Source organism: Daphnia pulicaria, chromosome 5 (genome assembly GCF_021234035.1).
Source record: "Daphnia pulicaria isolate SC F1-1A chromosome 5, SC_F0-13Bv2, whole genome shotgun sequence".
Classification (NCBI taxonomy): domain Eukaryota; kingdom Metazoa; phylum Arthropoda; class Branchiopoda; order Diplostraca; family Daphniidae; genus Daphnia; species Daphnia pulicaria.
This window is the reverse complement of record NC_060917.1, coordinates 6,874,994-6,897,233: the sequence shown is the minus strand read 5'-3', so window position 1 is coordinate 6,897,233 and position 22,240 is coordinate 6,874,994. Positions and strand designations below refer to the sequence as shown.

Below are 22,240 nucleotides of genomic sequence, written 5' to 3'. Positions count from 1 at the left end.
AATTTTATTGTCTATAGAAAATAAAGAAAGTCGAGAAAAATGAAAATAAATCCCGTATTGAAAAATAAGTTTATTAACAAGTTTGATTGAGCAGGTATAAAGTAAACGCAAAACTTAGTTGTCATCTATACATTTCGATTAAGATTAGGGTCAATCTGATATGTTTCTGAATTACGCCATGTCTGAAGAACGTGATAAAATACCGCAAAAGGGATTTACAAGCAAGAATAAAAAGAAAGCGACCAACAGTGTCTATAGCAAAAGCCAATTATTTACAACAAACAAACAAACGTTCTCGGTTCACGAAAAATCGTGAGGCTTATATATCAGAGATATACATCGTGGAGAGGACACTTCACCGGGTGACGTCATCAAACTGGCATCATCAGGACGTACGTGGCCGATGCAGAACCAGATGCGATTCAAGGTGCTTCTGAGTCGTGAACCCAGCGTCGCAAAACTCACAAACGAACGGTCGCGGTTGAGCGTGAGCCAACATGTGCTGGAAAGAAAAATTAAAAATGAATTAATTGATGAGATGATTAAATTTCTTTAATTGTTAGTATACCTGTCGGAGTGTCTCTTTGGCATTGAAAGATTTTCCACAAAGTTCGCAGGGGAAAACGACGTCGACGTCGTTGGCTGCGATGGAAGAACTCGAGGAGGTGGGACTGTAGAGGCGCGGCTGCATGGCTACTCCGTTGGTGGTGTGATGGCCGCCAGAGTGGTGCGGAGTAGTGTAAGTGGGCGGATGACCCGGCAGCATCATGTGTCGGGATGCGATCCAGGCCATGGCGGCTTGATCCTGATGCCACTGAGGTGGAATAGCCGACAGCGGATTGCCCAGGCTCATGAGGTCACCAATCGTTGGCTGTCGCGGTTGTGGTGGTGGCCACATGGTCGAAGATGAATGCGGTGGGCCACTGTAAAAGCCACCACGGGGTTGTGCATATTGCAGGTCACCTGGACCACGGTTCCAGGGTGGGCCAGGTTTGGGGCCAGTCTCCATCACGCGGGATGGAGATCGTCTCGATTCCACAGCCAAATTGACGACCCTTTAAAATGCAAATGAGATTTGTAAAAAGAACAAACCAAGTCGAGTGCAACAAGATATACCTGCCAATGTCTGGCTGGATGTTGGACGGTGGTGCCAATTTGGCGGGAGACTCGGGAGCCGTTGCGGGTGGAGAAGCCTTGAAGGGTGTCCTAGTCGTAGGTGGTGACAGAGGCCGATGTTTTTCCATGACGTGTGATTGGAACGCTTCCATGGAAACGCACGAATCTCCGCAAGCGGAACAATACATGACTGGTGGCGGGGGCGGAGCTTTTCTGGCGTCTGGAGACACGGCAGCAGCACGAGGCGGATGGCTCATTTCTGGCTGTGCCGGAAGTGTTTCAACTGGTGTCGATTTTCGTGGAGGAGGAGCTTCTTCGACACCGGCTCCATCCGGAAGGCCGTCGCTATCTTCCCCATCTTCATCCAGCTCATCATCCGCAACATCCGAAAATTCTTCCGACGATTCGCTAATTGTCCGTTCCCTCAAATTAGCCTCGGCTACCACTTGGGCCTAAATAAGTAGTTAAAAATGAATTAATTAAAAAGAATTCCAAATGGATTAAATAGATATATACCTCTTGTTGCCATTGCTGGATTTTGGATGGATCTTGTTTGTAGAGACGATGGGCCAATGATTGGAGACTTTCGAGTGAATTGTGGCAATCGGTCGTGTCAATTTCGTTGAGATTGATTCCCGATCGTTCCATTTCGGCATAAGTGCCAAAGGGCAATTTGCCCAGGCATTCCAGTTTCATGATGTGCATTTTGGAGCGGAGATGTTTGGCCAGGTGGCCGTGAATGCGGAAGGCGATCATGCAGTCGGAACATTTAAACGGTCGAGGATTCTCCGTGCTGGGCGTGCCGAAAGTCAAATTCATGTTGACTTTATTGAAATGCGTCACGGATCGCTTGTGCTTCTGCAGGTGGCCCTTGGTGCGGAAGGAAACGGCGCAGGCCTCGCACCGAAACGGCCGCTCAAAGTAATGGATGTTGATGTGCAATCGCAGTTGCGACGGTTTCGTGAAAACTTTGTTGCAAATGCTGCACGCCGTTTTGCCGTCATCTGTCAATTTGTAGGCCGTCACCGAGGTCGGAATGGCCGCCGGACAAGTCGACGACAAAGGCACCACAAATTCCGAACGACTGGATTTGGATTGAGTCGGGAATAAAGTGACGACGGGATTCTCGACCACGACTGAGGGCGGAGTCATCAATTTGACCTGGTGACGTTTCATCAGTCCCTCCTTCAAAGCTTTTTCCGTCAGGTAGGCTTGCAGCATGCCACTGGTGGCCGGCTGGACGGAATTTTCGGGAGATAATCGACGAGCGGCCGTTTCGCTCACGATGGGCGAATAGATGGAAGCCAAAAGAGCCGATGAAGCAGCGGTTGAAGTGGATAAATCCATCGGCTGTTGTTTACAAACGGGCGCTGGAGGCTCTTCCTTCATTTCAACCGAAGGATGTTGTTCCTCTTCCGGCGGATGGAAATGGCTGGCGTAAGGATAAGTCGTGGGTTTACATCCAGCTGGAGCAATAACACCTAAATCCAGTAAACTCCTGGCCACTTCTTGCTCACGTTCTTCACGAACCGGTTCGGCTGCTGTGGCATCTTCAAATTGTCCAGTTGGCAATAACTTAGTCGTCACTGGCGGATCATCTTCCGTTTCATCTTCCTCCTCTTCACCTTCAATTTCTTCGTCTTCCTCGTCATCTTCATCCTCATCTTCATCGTCGTCCAAATCGGAATCGCCTTCATTGCCGGACCCGCCGGCCAGTTTCATCTTTTTGAGCGTTTCCTGCCGGGCCAGACTGTCCTCGTCAATGTTGGCCTCGTCGACGGTGGTAGGGACGGGCACGATGCCCAGCTCGGTGCACTTTTTGTGATGAGCTTTAGATTTCATGTGTTTAGTCAAATTGCCTTTGGTTTTGAAACTGAAATTGCATTGGCGGCAAGTGTAGGGGCGCAGGTCCGTGTGCGTGCGGATGTGTTTCTTCAACATGGATGGCTTCTTACAGCGGATTCCGCATTCTTCGCACACGTAACGGCCTCGCCCTCGACCACGAACGTACGTGTAGTCCTCGGTGGATTTGTAGCCGCCGGCAAAGATCCGCACTCGTTTGGGTTGAACCGGTTTCGTCTGGGCCTGGGCCGTTGGACTGATGACTTGATCCGGCGGACGGGATTCTTCCGGAGTCGATTGAGCAGCAACAGGAGGAGGAATTTCAATGTGAACGACGTCCTGGGCGGCGGTTACTTGCAATTTGAAATGCGTCGTTGTGGGTCTGTCGCGATTGGTCCAATAAGACGAATGAGTCAGAATCATCCGGCCGTGATCGGTCGATTGGGCCGTCGTACAAGTCGTCGGGCGTTGTCTGGAATCGTAAAGGGACATGGTTTGAGTCGGGCTGGAGGCTTCCAATCCCGGCGGGCCGGCTGAGGCTGGAGCTCTCGTCTTCCATTGCGAATACATGGACAATTTGGGATGATGCGGGACGTACATGGGCTGGGCCCGGGACAGGCAGCAAAAATAGACCCTGGTCGAGCATTTGAGGCCCAAATAGGTGTAGGCGTGGCCGTTGAGATATAACTGGCGAAATAGCTTGCGCGGACGAGGCGTCTCGGGACTGATGAGCGTCATTCCCGCTCCTGAAACGCACAGCATGTTGGGCTGTCCGCTCTGGGGATCCAGGCCGGCCATGTTGCTCTTTTTCAAATTGAACGTGCCCGGCTGCAACGATAAAGAATTGGGGCGAAGGAATTTGGGTGACGCCTGGGTCGATGGATCTTCATCGTCGAATCCGCTATCCGTTCGCTCTTCCGGATGCGGAGGTTGTAGGAGACTAGCGGCTGGCGGATGCACCGTAATCGATGGAACCGGACGTTGTGATGTTGTTGTTGATTGGCTGGTACACACCGTGGTGGTGGTGGTGTAGGAAACGGTGACAGACGTCATGGTGGAAGCCGGAAGCCATCCGCTTGAACTGTAGGGGCCGGGAATTCCCGGAATATAAGGCACGGAAGGTTGATGAATGATGACGCCACGGGCTGGATCACCGCCGGATTTGGTTTCGGCGGTTTTCATGACGGGGAAAACGGAAATGCGGGATTCCTGCGGTTGCAGACGAAATAGACCACCGGAATTATTTAAATTCGACACTTTTGTCACGACAACTGAGGACGGCGACTCGGCGGTTGCAGTAGATTGGCCGTTGGATCGATTTGATTCAACGTAACCCGCCGGATCGATTCGCAACACTGTCCTCTGGGGACCGTCATGGATCTCCACTTCACCTCCGAAAAGCGGAAGCGACGTCCGGATTCGATCGGCCACAAAAGAAGACGACGATGTTGATCGGATCATTTCAGGATCGACTGGCGGACGTGGAAATGGAGCGGATTGCGTAACGTCTGAAATCTTGGATCGTTTTGATGGCGGCCGTTCTGCCGGATCATCCGCCGGATCTAAACTGATATGTGGATGGGGAAATTCGACCGTGGGTTTGGCACGGGTCGTGGACGGATTCAGTAGAGCACTCACGGTGAATGACGATGACATTTTCGTCGGCGGATCGACTACGGCCACCGCCGATTCTTTAGCCTCGCAGTTGGCCGGAAGTAATCCGCGACTTTTTAACAAAATATCCTTAATGATGGAACCTTCCGGATTTTGTGGATTGAAAACGTCCGTTCGCGGCGGCTTGGGAGACTGTTGCAATAAATTCCGGACGGAATGACGAATTTCGGTGACGGCTGGACCTTCCGAGTAGCATCTCTTCCTCTGATTTTCATCTTCTTGCAACAGTCGGTGGGTCGACGATGGAGCAACAGACGAGGGGACGGCCAGAACCATCGAGTCGGTCGTCTGATCCGCATGCGGAACCAAACTTAAACTGCAACTTCTTTCTCTTCCGGCTAGACCGGATTTCTTGATTGATGGAGATGAAATGACAATGTCCGGCCGGGGACTTTTGGCCGTTTCTTTATTGTCTCGACTGGATTGGCGGACATATCGCCTGGGCCAAATCGGATCCAGCGTTTCGACAATGGCTTGATTCTTGCTGATGATTTGACTGATCCTTTCGTGGAGGAATCCAGGGCTGGGCCGTCCTTCGTCGGTGGTCGGTGGAGTTTCTAAAATGTCGTCTGAACTTTTTAAATTATGAAATTTGGGTTTGTACGGCGTTTTGAATTTCTCCGGAGTGGATGGTGCGGATGAAACGGACACAATGATTTCGGCCGGCTGTGGCGGAACAGCAACAACCAGTGGCTCTCCCTCGTCGCTATCGTCGAGCATAACATTGTCGTCTGAAGTATCATCACTTCCGCCTTCGACCGGATCGATGATGATTCCGGCTGATCCAGTCAACTGCGAATGGGCCGTTCCGTTTTCTTCCAATTTGAGAACGTGTGTGCGTGACTTGCAGTGTTTGTAGAGGTTACTTTTGGTTTTGAAAGCAAATCCGCACGGAACGCACGGGTAGGGCCGTTCGTTTGTATGCGCCCGGATGTGTTTCTCCAGGACGCTGGGCTTTGCGCAGGCGTGTTGGCAGTAGTGACAAACATACCGGCCACCTTTACTGGAAGATTTCGACGAGCCATTGCTATCGGGTTGTTGATCCTCCTTTTTGGCTGGATCAACAACAACAGCACATGATTCATCCGTCGGCGGATCAGCCGCCACCGCTGGAAGAGCCGGTTCCGGAGTAGTTGAAAAAGTGGCGGCTACTTTTTTGAATTTCTTGTGCAAATAGCCAAGATCGCTGGATTGAGTGGCTTCCGGAGTAGCTTCGTTGACTTTATTTAACAAAAAAGACAAAAGAATTAAAGATTAGATAAGAGCTGATAATGGAATTTAGATTTTCAAATGATTGTACCTGATTGTGACGGTGAGACGGCGGGTGCCGTGACTTTGGCAGCTCGGATAGGCGCCATGGGTTTCTTATTATTGCCGTTGCAACGTCCATCGTCAACTGCGAGAATGTCCAAAATAAAAAGGAAAAATGTTAATTCTTAGTGTGTGAGGGAAATCCCATTGAATTGAATCATCAAGTAGTGGTGGGTATAAGAATGGGGGGGATAAAAGAGGAGAGACAGGTGAAAAGAGCCTTGAGGTGAGAAGGAAACCTTGACAACGGGGGCTCTTGCCGGATGACCTGTTTGGCAAGGTCACATTCCATTCCTCCATCCGCAGTGCACTTTGTTTATTTACAGAGTTGACGATGTGGCCCCTTTCTCCTTCTGGCTAATGCCCTCAAGGTATTTGACCGGATGACTAAATTCACCCACTTGTGTGTTACAACTACGCCATTTGTTCTTTTTTTAAATAAAATAAAACGACCAAATAATATAATAACCCGATTGTGCTTGATTATGAATTAATTTAAATCTAATAATATTTTTTTGGAAAAGAAGATGAGACTGTCGGCAGGGTAACGCGTTGGCGCCTCAATGGCGGGTCTGCGGAGAACAGCAGTCAAAATGGAATGTAGTCACACAACAACCTCCTCCTTCTACCACCACCCTCCTCCTCATTCTCCATTGAATACAACACAAAAGCCCTAAAATATACGAGCCAAAACCAGACACTTTTGGACGGATCCGTTAGAACCAGAAAATAGACTAGGGGCGACCCCAGCCAAACCAAAACAGCAGCGGCTTTTAACTTTTCCTATGCCAATCAAAGTCCAATAACTTGCGTCAAGATGATATGAGAGAAATATCGTTTACAGATTATTATATAAAATGACCTCGGCGTGTGTGTGTGTGTGATTGATTTTTCATTATCAATTCCGTCATCTTTTTTGAAATTAAAATTACGGGCAAAGTGGCAACATCGCGCGCCACCACACGGTGAATGGGGGGAGACGTGGCTGTCGGCGGGAAAAAGGGGAGGGCGCGCGCATTCCTCCCAATCTTTTGCTGATAGTTTTGAACCAATGAGAGAACAGAGTCCAATTCCCCCGGAGGCTGTCAAGGTTGAAGGCAAGGCTGGTGTGGTGGGAGGGAAACCCTTGCGCGAACCCACCCGGGCTATCCCCCCCTAACGTGGTGGCCTGGTGGCTACCGCCATCTTTTTTCCTTTATCTTTTTTATTTCTTCCTTCTTCTTTCCACAACATTCCGACATCAGGTGTGTGTGTGTGTGCTGGACGGAATTTCGTAGAAAAAGGAGGCCTACAAAATAATAATATGAGAAACCCCATGTTGGGGCTTTTCTTTTCTCACTAGTTGAGAGTAGCAAACGACAATCTTTTTCGACGTTTTGGCCATTTGCCCGCACATTCTCCGTCGTACGTCGTCGGCGCCATTTTGACAACTGCCAATTTCGTCTGGCGCCCAATCTTCTTTTTGTTAAAAAAAAATGTCTGACCTCACGAGTTTAAAGGAGAAATCATTCCGATTATAATTCAGGGCACTTGAATTCCCCGACACACAAAATACAAGTTGTGCGTTTCCTTGTCGTAGTCGTCCAACGACAATTTTTGTCTATGGGTTCGGACGTACTCGTTCAAGGACGCCCAGTGCTGCCACCAACCAACCGAAAAACTGCGGGGGATTCCTCAACTCGAATCTATTCATTTTTTTAAATATTATTTTCAACTAAAAATTATGTTTCATACTAGTTGCATCAAAATATTATCGGGACTAATCGTTATCTATTTTTCGTGAGAAAAACAAGAATAAAAAAGGCGGACAAGTAAACGACGGTGGGTGATGCCGAGGGTGGGAGGAGGACGCAGTCTGGAGAGGGTCTGGTGGCCGGCACTGTGCCAACCTTGTAGGAGGTGGGTGGGTGGGTGGGAATTCAACCATTCACATACACGACTCATCGTGGCGACTCTTCTCAAAATAAAAATAAATATACACAAAAAGTTAACGATTGAACTGGTTGAAACCAAGTTTCCAGAAATTCTTTTAAAGCGTCTACTAGTTCAATTTCAAGTGACGTCATTGCAAATAGATAGGGCCGGAATGACGTCGGAAATAGATAATTAAAAAAACTTACTGGTGGTACGACGTCCAGCGTTGGTCGATCCTCTCCGTCGTGGCATGACAGGTGTTGGGAGACACAATTTTTGTCTACTTAAAAATGTAAAAACAAAAATGTTTTCTTCGGCGACTATCTTATCCCCATGGCCATTGTCGAAAATTGATTAACGGTCACATGACACACCAAACGAAACTCTTTATGTTGAATTAAAAAACTTGATGAAATTAAAACACACTCAAATAGGTATAGCGCAAAATTTCAACGAGTCCAACCGGGTGAGATGCTCCCGTCTAACTGGGAAACGAAACTTTTTGGGGGATTTTGTTTTGAAACGCCAAAAGGGATAGCCCCTCTCTCAGTTCTCTCCTCTTTCTTCTTCCTTTCGTGTGTGAAACGAATGAGAGGATAAAGGGAGAGGAGGAGTGTATATAACATGGGCGACCATTCACCGGTGGTATTTTCCCCAGCCCACAGGCCACAGCCTAGTAGTACGTCACTTGACTGTTTTTCCTTTTAACCGAAAATCTCTTTTATTATATCTGACCAGCAGCAGCCACCACGTCGTGACGAAAGTTCAGCCAAAAAGGATGTGCTGTGCTGCTCGTTAAATAAATTTCGACATTTTTCTCATATGAAACAACAGAGCAGAGAAATGAACAATTTATATATAAATATGTATACGCGTTGGGATATGTGTGTGGAAGAAGAACGTATGTGTGTTGGCACTGAGTCAGAGGAAAGCCTTATTCATTCACCCAGTCACCCACCCACTCCACTCGATAGCACCCCTTCCCCCTCAAGACACTTTAACTGCGTAGTTTTTCCCCCCCTCTTCCGCTACGAGTAGGAGGCGGAAAAGGATGGGAAGGAGGTTTGTTGGGAATCACCGCGCACTTTTCACGGTAAAAGAAAAAAGGGGGGAGTTGGGGGAGGGGAATTATTTATCATTTTGGAACAGACGCCATCTATTGGTGATGAAATTAGTTTTTTTTATTCTCGCCATCTAACGGTCGTCGTTTCAGACTCTTGTAGAAAACGAAAAAAACAAGAAAAACGGGATAGAAAAATGGAAAAAAATATTTTCTGTTAGCCGCAGATAAAGATCACGCCAGTAGTGGTGGATTCTGCTATTTGTGGCCAAACTACACAAGGATTTCTTAAAAAATAACATTTAGTTGTTTACAACCGTTATTCGCAAAATTTCCTACGAAAATACTTCGGAAATACCGACTTCCAATTTGACAAAATTCCGAAAATTCAAATAGTTTCGAAAATAGCGTTAACTTTCTTGACACTCGAGTATAAAATCCAGATGCATAAACCGTTGAAAACGCTAGAAAATGATAAACGTTTACGGTCTACTTGATAAATTACACAAAATTAACGTATAAACACTGTTTTCTTTAATTTATTTTACGAAAATAAAAAGAAGTGCAGAGCAAAAATGCACGTTAAAAGAAGTAAAAGAAAAAGTAAGCAACATTTGATCAATATGGCAACGCTAACCAGTAACCCCCTCTAGGATACCGTTGGGCTTATTTCGAATTCAAAACCAAACAGTCCAAACTGCTGTCGACGCTCAGTGCCTCACGTCACGTTATCGGTGTGAGGCAATTTTATAGAATATTAATTCATGTCTTAGATACACGAGCAAAAGCTGACCAAGAACTAATACTTGGCTCTTTTTAAAACACAGTAAGTTTATTACTTTATAAACTTTAAATTATTCAAACCCATGTTTCCAAGGTCGTCACACCAACTGCATTTTAGTAACGAATGTTAACTGCCATTTTGACTGAAATTTTCAAATTTGTTCAAAATTGTTGAATAATTTTCATTATTGTCCATTATTTGTCACATTAGAAATGACTGGAAGATATCCTGGCAGTGTAAGGGGCAACCCTAGGCTTACACCACTGATGATGAGCAGTTTCTCGAGACTTCATGAGAGTTCTCTTAATCGGACAGCAGATTCTGGCTACCAGTCCAGCTTTGCCTCATTAACCAACTCCTTCACTCCATCGTCAGATGTCTCAGATTCGTCATCACGCCTTTATTGCAGCACTCCAGTCACCGAAGACTCAATTTTACCCTACACAACAAGCAATTTAGACCCAGTGCTAGATACTCCTGTTCAATCAGTTTCGTCAAGCAGGGCAAGTTTCACAGAAGATCGGGTTCCTCTCAACAGGGGACCAACTGCCCTTGATCAAGATTCCACCGAGTGTCCAAATGACGTTCTGAGTTGCTTGATCAGAAGTCGCTGTACACCCTCCATCCAAAGGATCCTGATGTACCTTGGCGATGAAGATCTCATGAGGCTCTGTCAAGTTTCAGATGAATATTGTGGAGCTGTATGTGATGATCAATCTTGCCTCAAACGGCTGTCGAAATTTCTCATTTCCACCCAGCAAAACGGTGAGAATCGAACGACGTTGAGCCACAACAACGACGGCCGGCCTTATGGAGGAGTCCTCCGCCCCATTCAAAATGTGATGCCTCTAACGCAGAGTGGAGTTGTCTGGACGGTCCCGTCTCCGTTGGAAAGCGTCGACATGAACAGCATTCCTCGCCAGCTTCAGACACTGATTGGTATGACCAGGACATTGTCTGAACATCATTGCGTCACAAATTGTCACACTTGCCGTAGCCTCATCGCCGTCCGGCTCCATCATCCCAAATTGGTGGAATGTCAACGCTGTTCTCAACGTTCCGGGCGTAAAATCGGAAGTAGTCGGCCCGTTACGAAAGCGAAACTGTTTGCAACTCACAGATGAGAAATTGCTCCTCTTAAAAATGTTTTTATTTTTGTTTATTCTCCTTCATTCTTGTCTGTCCTATTTTTTCAATTTATTTGAGCGCCCGAATCGCACACGGCCCGGTCTTTTCTTTTTAAGGAAAATACTCTTTTTGTACATTGGTTTTTACATTGCAAATTATTTTCTTATTGTGTCCTCTTTTGTTTATACTATATTTAATTTCTATTTCGGTTTGGTACCAAACTTCAGAGAGCGTGATTTTATCTGTCATGAAAAAAATTCTTTCCTTTTTATCAATTGCTCAATCGCCATTTTGCTCATCCGAAACTGCCTTTTTAAAAACTTTGCAAAGAAGACCAACAACCTTCTCATTCCAACAGAAATTGGCATTTCTCTTTCGTGCCTTGGCGCTATACTCTTTTCAAACAAATTTACCGAACAACTTTCTTTGGAAACTTAATAATGCTCTCCCTCTTTAAAGTATGTGTCTATACTCATGTGTTGATGCCAAATATAATAATCGTGAATAAATACAGAATGCCATATTATGATGGGAAACACGATTCAATAATTTTTTAATTTGTTTTTCATCATTTTTTAATTTATGTACACGGGCAACAATAATATGCGGTAGAAAATGGAATTTGTTTCCTCTTTTAATATGGTACGAAAAAAGTCGAGTATCACTTTCAACAAAATCCAGACGGAAAGGCTCTCTCTGATGATCAACCGAATAGGGCTGGCAGATGTGGTAAGGTGAAACCGAGTGCCAACACTGAAACTCTGTCCAATTAATTGAGAATCGTTACAAGACAATAGGAATGGTTGTACACACACTGGTGGGCTGAAATATAAGCGTTATAAACTTACAGCCAAGGAAATAACAATTTTTATGCGAGGGTCCAAGCAGCTCGAAAAATGGAAGAAAAGAAAAATACCAGCACCGGAAAAATTAAATTAAAAAAACAGATTCCCGCAGATGTCGACCGAAAAAAAATGAGGCAATTGGAAGATTATTTTTTAGAAGAAAGATCCAACCGAGTCGCCCAGCCAGCCAAATCCTCCCAAAAAAGTGAAAACGGATGAAATAGCGAACCCATTGAAAAGCCACGTTTTCCACGAGGAACTCTTTTTGGTGCTGTCGATTCGCTCCTCGATTTCTTGGCAGGTCAATTTCCGATCGTTGGATCGACCCGATTTCAGATCGCACAGTAACCGCTTCTTGCAATCAGCATCGCAGCTGGGCCGCACAGGTGACGCCTTCCAATAGTACCTACAATGATATGATACAAAACTGTCAGTCTAAAACAAAATTGGAATTAAAAAGGATTTTATACTTGTAATAAGTTTGGAAGAGATTGTCGTCGTAGGTCATCCGGTGGACCAAATGGTCCCAATCTTGAGGCGTCAACGACGGCATGCGGAAGGCTTCTCGGGCCGTGTAGAGGCGGTACCATCGTGGCGAATCGACATTGTGCCGATTGGCTTCTTGAAGGTCCATGATCCACGTTTCGTGATCGACAACCATTCGCGACGTCCCCGCGTAGTTGCTAATAAACCGTCAAATGAATTTAATCACGCGGGAATTTTTTTAAATAGTTGAAATTCCATACCCGTCGACGTGGTAGATTCGGTAGCCTGGATTGAGGCCGTAATAAGGCGTGACTGAAGGTCCGATGTAGGCGATGCTGGAGGCCCGTCCGCGGTAGACTTCGTCGTAAAAGACTTCGTATTCGTCGAAATGAGTGTGGCCGAAAAACTGGCTGGCGATGGTAGCCTCGTACCTATCGCGGATAAAATGTTTTAAATTATTATTCACTTATCGAATTCATGTTTATAAGATACCTGTTGACGATTCGGTAATAATTGTGAGACCAAACTTTGAGACAATCGCTGTGCCCAGGGGGGATGTGACCTAGAATGTGCACCTTTTCGCCTTTGAGCTCGGCACTTTGAAGTTCATAAACGAGCCACTGAAGCTCCTGGGCTGGATCTGTGCTGTTGAGCAGCAACCACCTGTGGCACGAAATAAAACTCGTTTTTTTTTTATCGAATCAAACATTTGATAAAACAAGTTTAGCACAGACGAACCAGTTTTTGTTGTTGCAATAGTTCATGTTTAATGAAAGCATTCGGAAGCCTGGACTGACGAGAACCGAATAGAAGGCGCCTTTGCGTACGGTGGGCGAAGTGGAATCGGGCAGCCATCGTCGCCAGAGGAGATCCAGTTCATCGTAGAGCCAATCCATCGTGTGAGTGGCCTCGATGTTGGGGGGCGGGAAACTAGTCGTCAACGCTGTTAAGACTCTACTCGACGCTATTTTGACTTTTAATAGGCACTCACCTGTTGACAGGTGCGCTTTCGTGATTGCCCAGGGCGGGGAAAATTCGCGTATTGGGAAAGTAGAAGGTCAATTGGCGGACAGTTTCACGCAAAACGTAAAGATTGTCGTTGCGTGTTTGATTCCAGACGTCGTGAGGAGGCAAATCGCCCGTCCAAATGATGAAATCGATATCCTAAATTTTTAATCGATAAGTTAATCAATTCAAATTAAAAAAATAAATGAAATCAAACCTGATGATAGTTGGCAATGTGTTGGAGCATGCTTTCGATGGTGTGCCTGGGCGTGTCGCATTTACGGTAATCACCCCAGCGTCCAGCCCCGTTAGTGGGCGAATCGGGAATGCCGTCCGTCAGCCGGCAGCAAAGCGGCTCGTTGCAATTGGCTGTACTTCCTTCGTGATAGTACGGATCAAAGTGGGTGTCGGACAGGTGAAGGACCTTCAACGGTGGGCTGCTGACGCCGCCGCCGGGGTTGGGCATTTGTTGGCTAATGAGGGCCGGTTTGGGAATGGGCGGCAGGGCCACTTCCCAGTCGTGGTACGGATTGTAAGGGATGGCGCAAACGTCGCCAATGACGAAACCGCAAATTTCATCGGCCGTCAGAATGAGCCTGGACAGGACGAAAACAACTTCGTCGGCCATGGCCAGGATGATGCCCTCGCACACTCGGCGTGATTCAATTTTCAGACTCATGCACAGTTTGGTGGAGGCGTGAACGATTTCATCCGTCGACTTGCCGGAATCGACGTAATGCTGCAGCAGACCGACACCTGTTGAAATGTTGATGGAATGACGTAACGGGTTTAGATTATTATCCCGTTTGAGATTGTTGTAGTGGTACCTGCTTTACAAGCCGAGCAGGAAACTGACGTCATCACAGATGTTTCCAATTCTTTGACGACCTGTTTGAGGTCGAACAATTTGACGGCGTTGCCCAGGAAGGCCGGCAATCCACGTGCCCCTCGACCCCGCTCACGTCCTTTACGCCAAGTGCGGTCGTTGGGCTCGGGCAATTCGTTTTCAATTTCCCATTCGATAGCCGTGAAATTCAAATGGTCCACATCGTCGACCAGTTCGGCCCATTTGCGCTCGGCCTTGTCCACCACCGGAGCGATAAGTTCCAGTTGAGCTTCTAATCGTCTACTCTTGTCGTCGTGTTTTAATTGGAGTCGATGGGCGACGACTTCTTCAGCCAATCGGACATCTTCGTCGCTGGATGTTCCGTGCGAATAGTATTGCGACTTTTTCTCCCAAAAGTCGGAATTGAGCGGCAATGGCTGGTCCAGCGGGTTGCCTGCGTCAAATTGAAAAATCAGCATTAAAAAACAACCCGCAAATATGTCTATCGGGGTCAGGCGATCAACAACTCGCCTCTGGCCTTAGAAATACAAGAAAAACGACAGCACATCTACTACTACTAGACATGGAACAAGCAAATCTAGGTCACACTTGACTCGACATATTTTCACAAATATCAAATAACTCTTTTAAAACTTCTGAAAAAATTCAGAAAAGATAAAAAGTCTATTAGAAAGCTCGTCACTTTCTCGGTGAAATTGTTTATAGTTTTATTTTATCGTATTTTTCTTACCGTAGATGGTGACGAAACTGGCCGACAGTGCCACTAGAATGTAAATAGTCATGATGAGATTGCCAGATGAAAACGTCCAGTCGTATTTTCCTGCTCGATATAAAACGATCAAAATAAAAGACAAGTTGGTTTAAACTAATAAAAGACAAATATAATTTGAGGTTCCTTGACCTTTGGCGACTCATCCTTGCCACAAGGTTCATGACCTCTTCATGGGGTATTTTAATTTTTATCTGATGTCGGATTCCTTTCTCCTATATAGAGAGAAAGTTCTCTTTTCTATCTAAATTTTAAATCCATCCGCAGGGAGGGGGCCAGTTTAAAAAATGTGAAATAGTGAGGTACTATTTTATTATTAGATATGGTTTGAAGAGTTCAATAAGAGCACGGAGAAAACACTTTCTAGTCCTTTTCTCTTTCTCTGACCAACACCATCAATTGATTACTTTCTAGCGTTTAAAACGACGGCTTGTTGTTATTCTACTGAAAGAAAGGCTGTTGTGTTGTATAGTCGGGCCAGTGCCCTCCACACAGACACGGAAGTATAAACAGAAAATGGTGGGTGGGGGGCGACGAGATACATCGCAAAGTACCGTTACGAGATCAGCCATTTTCTTCATGGGCAATTCACGGCCACCTGTGCTAGCAGCTCAACAAATTTTTATACCTCGACATTTTTTCCCTGAAAAAACCCCAATTTTAACTCGAATGATTCTAGAGCACCCAACAGAAATACCCCAACAAGTCCCTTGGAAGAAACATTCAGTGTCATATACACCCAGGAAGCCAAAAAAAAAACAAAATAAAAATGAAGAACTAGAAAAAGGTCTTTGCACCCACCTGTCGTGGGTCAGATGATCAAACTCACCTCCTCCTAATCTGCTCCGGGATTAATAACTCACGTTCACTATAAAAGTGATGACAATGAATAACGGCGATAACTTTATACGACGTACATTATGAATAAATGCCACTTGTTTTTTCAAAAAATTGTCAATCAATTGAATTTTGGTCGGACGTGTTTCGAGTTTGTGTGCGACTCGGACCGCGGCGGACTTGCAACTGATGGTCCGGTTGGTTGCTGCACCAGGAAACTATACAACTCCTCCAACTCTTAAAGTTTGTTCCTCCTCCCCCTGTACCATAGGAGTATGCACCTTTTCTTGTAGTAGTAGACGTTGTTCTTCGATACAGTCAATAATTTACCGTTAGCCTATGGACGATGGCAATTGACAATCAACACAAAAGAATCTATTGTCGTCGTCTGTTTTGCTTCACAGCCAACTTGGAGGTATTATATTGAAACTCTTTTCAAATGTCATGTTGCCTGTATATTTACATGTAGACTACACTGGACTAAAATATGTAGATCGACAGTTAGATTCGTTGGCATAATTGAGGAAACGAGTACATATCGTTCTCTCAACTGGAAATATGCCTGAAATCAACTCATTTTCACGCTAGACGCACACTAATGATTGTAATTGAAAAGGGTTAAGTACGTTGACTTGTCACGCCCAATTAATTTTGATTAATCAACAAGAACAACAGCAGTACGCAGTAGCAAGATATATAATCAACAGAACAATAATGAGCCATGTCGAACAACAAGGCCAATGCCATCTGTACGTCGAGTTACGCACCAATTCACACGATATCACCACATCAAATAATAGAAGGGGTTCGAAAACACAAAGTTTAATGTCATTTTTATTTTGGTGATAACAAGATCATCATCGGCTAACTGCAAATTGCGCTCAGTGACGCCAATTGGGTGTCTTTATTATACCGGCGAATTTTCGTAAACGGAAAATAATGAACAATAACTTATAGTTTAGAATTCGACATAAAATTCACCAAGGAACTAAAATGGCGATTTTCTCACGGGAAAATTAGGGACTCTAATTGACTGGTGCATAGCGCCGATCGTTTTTTCGTGAATTACTTAAATTCGTCTTCAACAAACATTCGGAAATTGACCACATCCGGTGCATGCTCAACTGCGGCTCTCAACTTCCGTATATCCGTACGCGATATTAGAGTAAATAAACTCATTTGCGTTTTTCCTTCGTGTGAAATGTTGCGGCTGTTGCCCCTTCTGATATCCAAAGTCCAAACGATAGGTCGATAGCCATTTGCTCATGTCTTATTGACTTTTGTATTGTGTACATTTCCAAGAGCTTAGATGTTGGGCACTAGATAGCACCACTGTTGCTCCCATTTTTACCCCTCCTTCTTAAATTAATATGGAAATAGTTTCTTAACTAATATATTTCACTAAAAACAATTGATCCACTTTGAATCAGCGTTTAATATTCTATTTATTGATATTTTTGTTTTATTTTTCCGTGGAATAGCCCATTCGCCCCCACCGCCCACCTTACAGGCCTGCAAGCTGTAAACACACCGAGATCTGTCACACGAGACTGGGTCTCTGTTGTAGTAGTCGAATCTCCAATGGTCGTTACCAGTTACCACGGTCTTTACTGTTGACTTTTTACCCAAAATCACGATATTTTGTTTCGTGCCAAAAGTTGTAATTGATCCTTTGATCCTAGTTAATCAAGGATGAACACAGAGTTTCCCTTAGAATCTCCGGAAAACACAACAATTCAACCAGTTCAGCCTAGTGATGAAGATTTTTTTTGCAAGTGGATTCTTTATTATGAAGTGGGATATTCACGGTAAAATCTTGCATTTTTGGAGTGAAAAATCGAATTATAACTGTCTCACGTGTTTTTATTTTTGCAGAGTCAGGATTTGGGATTTGGCCATTTTCATCCCCAACTTTATTTTCTTCTTGTTTATGCTTGTGCGATTCAACAGAGCTAGACTGAAATTAAGAGCTACATCAAGCCCTATTTTCGCTACATTCTTTAGTTTGGTAATTTAAAGTAAATGAAATGAAATAGTTATTCCATAATTCATGTGTGTTTTCATAGGTGGTTCTTAATGTTCTCATAAGTCTGATTCGTTGCATAGTCTCAATGACTGTGAACGCCTCTTTAGCTGCAGGAGACTATGCAGACAAAGTGTTGTGGATAGTCGTGCGCTTTTTCCTTCTCTCTACAGAAATGAGTGTGGTGATTTTTGGACTTGCATTTGGTAGGTTTTATCAACAATATGGAAGTAGGATGCCATTTTTAATACATTTCTTCTTTAGGTCATCTTGAAAGTAAAACAAGTATAAGAAGAGTCCTGTTGGCAACCTCGTGTATTTCTCTAGCATTCTCAGTTAGTCAAGGAGCTCTAGAATTTGTTTCTCCAGATGAATCATTTCATGTGCATACCAAGGATTATGATCTGTTTGGCCATGGTGGAATGATGTTTTGGTTTGTTTCATCCATAGTTTTTGCATCAGTAAGTATTGATGAATTTGAATCAATCTGATCAACAGAATAATCACTTTCATTTTCAAAAACAATTTTTGTTTCAGGTTTATGCAATCATCACACTTCTCCCCTGGTCAAGATTAAGAGAAAGACTAGCTTTGCCAACTAAAAAGAATTTCTATTACTACGTTGCAATCCTATCTGGACTTAACGGAATCCAATGTGTGGGCAGTGGACTACTTCTCTATCGTGTTACGGAATGTGGGCTGTGCATAGTCGACGTCACCACTCTTCTTTATTACACTCTGCTGACACCTTTTGTCTATTACACTTTTTTGTCAGATTTTTTCAGGTGGTTATCAAGTTACATTATTACTCTGTTAAAAGTTGTGAAATAATATTTTGAAATTGTAGTGTCGCCCAGCCGGTACTTTTATTTTCGTACAAATCCCAAATTGACGATTCTGGAGAGGAGGAGAGCGTTTCTCTACCTCACCAACACTCGTTTTCGTCCCTCAAAGCGGATTCTGATTACATCTATCAGGTAAATAGATTGGTTCTCTTACTGGCTGAGCATTCACTCCTTTTGACTGTTCATTTTTTTCTTAGGCGAACGGCTTCTATGACAGTACTCAGCTAGATATTAGCTCAACTCCAATTCATCCGTTGTACGCAGTCTCACTCCGAAGTCCCGACAGTGTTACAGGCTATAGTATCTCTAGTGTGAATGCTGACCATTCCGTCACTTTCCAGTAAAGAAAGATCTGTTAAAATTGCACTCGAAATTTTCAAATTCTCTGAGCCCTGCTTCATGTTTTTCGCAATTTTTTAAATGTCGACTTGTATATTTTAAGAAATCTTTAAATTGTTTAAAAAGCTAATATGATGACACAAAGAGCTCAACCATATATTCCTAGTCATAGAGATCGCAGATATACTTATTTGTATATTTATACAACCCTTTTCTTATAATCAATTGATGTAATCGAGCTATTTCTTTGAAGGTAATATATTGTGTTATAGAGCAGTTAAACATTCTCGGCAACTGTTTCAATTTTATTGGTGTACAACTCGAAAGAAATCCAGTGCTTGACTGGCTTGACCTGGGCTTGACATTCAAAACCTTGAACAACGCTGTGAAAAAAACTCCCTTTCTCAAGGCTTTAGAGCTGAACGCCAGATTCCTCGCCATCTGGTGGGATAGCAAATGGCAATATGACGTTAGTGAACAATCGATCTCGTAAATCCCGGTTATATGTGGCAACACAGATGCCAAACCTAAATATGTGCAATCTTCATTAATATTGCCATTGGCTATCCCACCAGATGGCGAGGGATCTGGCGTTCAGCTCTAAAGCCTTGAGAAAGGGAGTTTTTTTCATTCAATTTTTTGGGCGTTTTTTGACCAAGCGGACCGAGCATGGCATCCTCGTAGTCCCATAAGGCTGTACAAGAGTGCCTACTCCTTTACTCCTTGACCATACATGGGAAAGAACTTTTTCGATTTCACCTTTACTGAAATTAAACAACATTTGGTCAATTTTAAATTAGGTGTTGCAATATTTGCGAAATTTGTATTTATATTAATAGAATTTATCATATATTTATAATATTTGCGAAATTTGTATTTATATTAATAGAATTTATCATATATTTATAATAGTTAGTTCTATCACTAAAAACGTCAATGAATTTAGAAATGCCTTAGATTAAAGGCAGCAATGAATTTTCAAAATTTTGGCTAAAAGGGGAGGTGATTTTCTTTTAGATAAGACCATTGAAATTTTACAGTTGTCTTTGTGGTGATTCCAGTCAGCTGTTTGGCAAATTTTGCTGCAGTATTTGGCAGACTTGCACTGATCGCAACGGAGCAAACGCTTCTTTATCTGTCTGCAGGAATTGCAGGTTGGTAAAAAATTTAATTTCTGGAAATAAAGCTGAGTCCGGTCAAGGGTGCGCTCTGCAGTTATAAACACTAAACCAAACAAATCAGCACCCATACCATCCTGAAATTAAGAATAGCATATTACACGGCACGTCAAATAAAGCGTAATGATTAAAAGCAGCAGACAATTCGCTAAGAAAGAATCAGAGAAATCTGAAATGCATCCTTTTATGGCTATTTTAGTTTACTTCAAATAACTTACTTCTTTTAGGGATGTTTCAATGGTGAACTGTGGCTGAGAGATGGGAGTCAGGTCGGAATCGGGATCAGTAATTGCTTTAATATTCCAAATCTTAACTTTTATCTTCGTAATGTTGTCATTTGTGTAGCTAACTTGTTCGATTATAATATGGCCTGAATGAAGCCTACAAAGAAAAGAGTTGTCAAGAGTTGTGATACACAGACCATATTGTAAACTAAGAATGATATTGTAGACCTAATAAGGCGGAAAATATTTCGTCATACCTGAAATATAAGCTATCCGTTGGTAAATCCTTTAGTTTTCTTGCGACAACTTTTTTAACACCAGAATCAAGGTTCACCGCCCTGTTAAAAGAAAAGTTACTTATGATACTAAATAATACTTCAAAAAAGGGGACTTTACAAGAGTTTGCCATTTCCAGTAGTTAAAAAAACGAATCCATCGGCATGCGAAACATGAGTAAAATCACACTTCATATCAATATTTACCCTTGATACTGAAATCAGACATGTGCCGGACGACGCATTCACTTTTTGGGTATAAGTAGAGTACAATCATGTATCTATGGTCTATAAACAATTCGTATCTCTTCAACTGCATGTTAGGAATAATCTTTAAGTTTTCCCATTCAACTTCAGCTTGCGATGTAATTTTCCAAATGTAAAAATCCGTGTCTAACGTTTCTTCCTTGAATAACATCATTGAAAATTTACGTTATTACTTATTGTATCATTAAAGACCCTATGTAAATCACTTCAAGTCTTTGATAGTTTTCTTACTTTGAAAATGGCAGCAACCAGGAATCCGTTCATAGCATACAATTGATCTATCCGAACGTTGTTTTCCATACAAGGTACTGAATAAGCTCGGGTCTAGCACATAAAAAAAAAAAACATGATGATGACAAGTGAAGTTATTTAATTTTCCATTATTTTCTTTCATTACCTTTTTAGTGGTAAGATTTCTGATGCTTATCTGTAGGTCATGAGAGTATATAAAAGCGTCATCATAAAAGGTACATCCTAGTGAATTCCTTAGATTATCAATATGAAGTACCTAAAAAAATTGTTTATATTAGAAGTCTCTCACATATTTGACATGCTCACTTTAATCAACACACACAAAATACCTCTTCAACTTTCAAGGTATGTCTGTTCAAGAGTGTTACTTTTGAGTTTGAGTACCAAACAATGAACTTGTCACTCATTTTTGAAAACGAAAAATTAAATCTTTCATTTCCAATTATTCCTTGATCATCAATTATAGAATGGGATGCAAATTCTCTTGCATAATCTCCAAGCAGCCAATTTTTCTGTAGAGCCTGCCATTTTAACAATTTTAAGATAAATTTAATTTGTACACATGAAATGCAAATAGCAACTATCACCTTAATAGCACACTGATTTCTGCTTAATAGTTTGCGCTTGCACAACTGATTGCTCGAATCTTGGTCCAAATTGAAATGAATTGTTTTGAAAACAGGGGAACTAGCAATCTTTGAAATTAAAATTGGATGTCACACAAGTAAAACGATGATTTACATTGCTGGGAAGATTGTATTACCTTCTGTTGGAATAGCATATTCCAGAGTTTAGAGGGATGTGAATCACTAATGGCTTCTTTCCAAGCTTTGCATGTAAGTTCTGCATTATTTAAACTTTCATCGTCAAGGTATTTAAAAATCAAAAGCAGAACATGAAACATGTATCTACCTGCAACAAGTCAACAGAAATTATTTTAAAATTTTTTAAATAGCATAATTGATTATTGTACTGTGCAATTCTTCGATAAAGTTAACAGTATCGTGGACAATTGCTTCAGCGTCGGCCATTTTTTCGTCACTCATTCCTCGATCTCGTTTTCAGTTTCACACGTCACGCATTAAGTAAAAACAATTCCAATGACTAGATTTTAGACTGAGCTATAACAAAGCAATATGTAATAGCGACTAAGTCTATTTTAGCTGATTGCCAACGCTTGTAAGAACAGATAACAACTTTAAAATTAATTGCTAAGTAG

The 22,240-nt window shown here is 43.1% G+C and overlaps 5 protein-coding genes and 1 long non-coding RNA gene across 12 annotated transcripts; 3 read left to right on the top strand and 3 right to left on the bottom strand.

Annotated features, from left to right (window-relative positions):
* Window positions 1-50: 50 nt before the first annotated feature.
* Window positions 51-8,531, bottom strand: LOC124340482 (transcription factor HIVEP3-like). Of its 2 annotated transcripts, none has more exons than XM_046793018.1 (6): window positions 8,064-8,531; window positions 5,933-6,028; window positions 1,633-5,852; window positions 1,117-1,568; window positions 569-1,055; window positions 51-502 (listed from the first exon to the last, which is right to left on the bottom strand). In XM_046793018.1, exons 1-6 carry the CDS (start codon window positions 8,107-8,109, stop codon window positions 386-388), a joined length of 5,418 nt encoding a protein of 1,805 aa, XP_046648974.1. In that variant the 5' UTR covers window positions 8,110-8,531; the 3' UTR covers window positions 51-385. The 2 variants fall into 2 exon arrangements, with proteins under 2 accessions (XP_046648974.1, XP_046648973.1); XM_046793017.1 differs by lacking the exon at window positions 8,064-8,531 and adding an exon at window positions 6,183-6,673.
* A 1,052-nt stretch (window positions 8,532-9,583) lies between these two features.
* On the top strand, window positions 9,584-11,370 carry LOC124340542. 2 transcript variants are annotated; one of them, XM_046793129.1, is made up of 2 exons: window positions 9,584-9,743; window positions 9,912-11,370. In XM_046793129.1, exon 2 carries the CDS (start codon window positions 9,914-9,916, stop codon window positions 10,823-10,825), a length of 912 nt encoding a protein of 303 aa, XP_046649085.1. In that variant the 5' UTR covers window positions 9,584-9,743; window positions 9,912-9,913; the 3' UTR covers window positions 10,826-11,370. The 2 variants fall into 2 exon arrangements, with proteins under 2 accessions (XP_046649085.1, XP_046649086.1); XM_046793130.1 differs by having other exon boundaries at window positions 9,586-9,747.
* LOC124340496 (sphingomyelin phosphodiesterase-like) lies at window positions 11,366-16,275 on the bottom strand. 4 transcript variants are annotated; one of them, XM_046793044.1, is made up of 11 exons: window positions 15,583-16,275; window positions 14,743-14,832; window positions 13,993-14,445; window positions 13,383-13,921; window positions 13,152-13,324; window positions 12,899-13,090; window positions 12,653-12,823; window positions 12,421-12,591; window positions 12,145-12,357; window positions 11,904-12,080; window positions 11,366-11,590 (listed from the first exon to the last, which is right to left on the bottom strand). In XM_046793044.1, exons 2-11 carry the CDS (start codon window positions 14,792-14,794, stop codon window positions 11,533-11,535), a joined length of 2,199 nt encoding a protein of 732 aa, XP_046649000.1. In that variant the 5' UTR covers window positions 14,795-14,832; window positions 15,583-16,275; the 3' UTR covers window positions 11,366-11,532. The 4 variants fall into 4 exon arrangements, with proteins under 4 accessions (XP_046649000.1, XP_046648996.1, XP_046648998.1 ...); XM_046793040.1 differs by lacking the exon at window positions 11,366-11,590 and having other exon boundaries at window positions 11,722-12,080; XM_046793042.1 differs by lacking the exon at window positions 11,366-11,590 and having other exon boundaries at window positions 11,722-12,080; window positions 15,611-16,275.
* On the top strand, window positions 15,938-19,101 carry LOC124340529 (transmembrane protein adipocyte-associated 1 homolog). Of its 2 annotated transcripts, none has more exons than XM_046793113.1 (8): window positions 15,938-16,033; window positions 17,100-17,426; window positions 17,494-17,626; window positions 17,685-17,847; window positions 17,906-18,102; window positions 18,179-18,426; window positions 18,489-18,618; window positions 18,684-19,101. In XM_046793113.1, the coding sequence occupies exons 2-8, from the start codon at window positions 17,311-17,313 to the stop codon at window positions 18,828-18,830; spliced, it is 1,134 nt and encodes a 377-aa protein (XP_046649069.1). In that variant the 5' UTR covers window positions 15,938-16,033; window positions 17,100-17,310; the 3' UTR covers window positions 18,831-19,101. The 2 variants fall into 2 exon arrangements, with proteins under 2 accessions (XP_046649069.1, XP_046649070.1); XM_046793114.1 differs by lacking the exon at window positions 15,938-16,033 and adding an exon at window positions 16,699-16,783.
* A 587-nt stretch (window positions 19,102-19,688) lies between these two features.
* Window positions 19,689-22,240, bottom strand: LOC124340540. The gene is made up of 10 exons (XM_046793127.1): window positions 21,995-22,240; window positions 21,785-21,933; window positions 21,609-21,716; window positions 21,351-21,542; window positions 21,167-21,277; window positions 21,001-21,093; window positions 20,624-20,908; window positions 20,485-20,565; window positions 20,222-20,384; window positions 19,689-20,080 (listed from the first exon to the last, which is right to left on the bottom strand). The coding sequence occupies exons 1-7, from the start codon at window positions 22,065-22,067 to the stop codon at window positions 20,699-20,701; spliced, it is 936 nt and encodes a 311-aa protein (XP_046649083.1). The 5' UTR covers window positions 22,068-22,240; the 3' UTR covers window positions 19,689-20,080; window positions 20,222-20,384; window positions 20,485-20,565; window positions 20,624-20,698.
* On the top strand, window positions 20,983-21,571 carry LOC124340602. The gene is made up of 4 exons (XR_006918122.1): window positions 20,983-21,074; window positions 21,175-21,236; window positions 21,300-21,366; window positions 21,488-21,571. It is a non-coding gene; the product is annotated as an uncharacterized LOC124340602 (long non-coding RNA).

Bases quoted from the DNA above. Each gene is read 5' to 3' on its own strand.
- LOC124340482 (XM_046793017.1), bottom strand. From the start codon at position 6,243: ATGGAGGAATGGAATGTGACCTTGCCAAACAGGTCATCCGGCAAGAGC. The intron at 6,029-6,182 runs GTTTCCTTCTCA...ACATTCTCGCAG, and splicing joins CAAGAGCCCCCGTTGTCAAG to TTGACGATGGACGTTGCAAC. The intron at 5,853-5,932 runs GTACAATCATTT...TGTTAAATAAAG, and splicing joins CGTCTCACCGTCACAATCAG to TCAACGAAGCTACTCCGGAA.
- LOC124340542 (XM_046793129.1), top strand. From the start codon at position 9,914: ATGACTGGAAGATATCCTGGCAGTGTAAGGGGCAACCCTAGGCTTACA.
- LOC124340496 (XM_046793040.1), bottom strand. From the start codon at position 14,794: ATGACTATTTACATTCTAGTGGCACTGTCGGCCAGTTTCGTCACCATC. The intron at 14,446-14,742 runs GTAAGAAAAATA...AATTTGACGCAG, and splicing joins CAGTTTCGTCACCATCTACG to GCAACCCGCTGGACCAGCCA. The intron at 12,358-12,420 runs GTATGGAATTTC...ACGGTTTATTAG, and splicing joins CGAATCTACCACGTCGACGG to CAACTACGCGGGGACGTCGC.
- LOC124340529 (XM_046793113.1), top strand. From the start codon at position 17,311: ATGAACACAGAGTTTCCCTTAGAATCTCCGGAAAACACAACAATTCAA. The intron at 18,427-18,488 runs GTGGTTATCAAG...TTGAAATTGTAG, and splicing joins TTTTTGTCAGATTTTTTCAG to TGTCGCCCAGCCGGTACTTT. The intron at 18,619-18,683 runs GTAAATAGATTG...TTTTTTTCTTAG, and splicing joins ATTCTGATTACATCTATCAG to GCGAACGGCTTCTATGACAG.
- LOC124340540 (XM_046793127.1), bottom strand. From the start codon at position 22,067: ATGAGTGACGAAAAAATGGCCGACGCTGAAGCAATTGTCCACGATACT. The intron at 21,543-21,608 runs GTGATAGTTGCT...TTAAAATGGCAG, and splicing joins GAAATCAGTGTGCTATTAAG to GCTCTACAGAAAAATTGGCT. The intron at 21,278-21,350 runs GTATTTTGTGTG...CAATTTTTTTAG, and splicing joins ATACCTTGAAAGTTGAAGAG to GTACTTCATATTGATAATCT.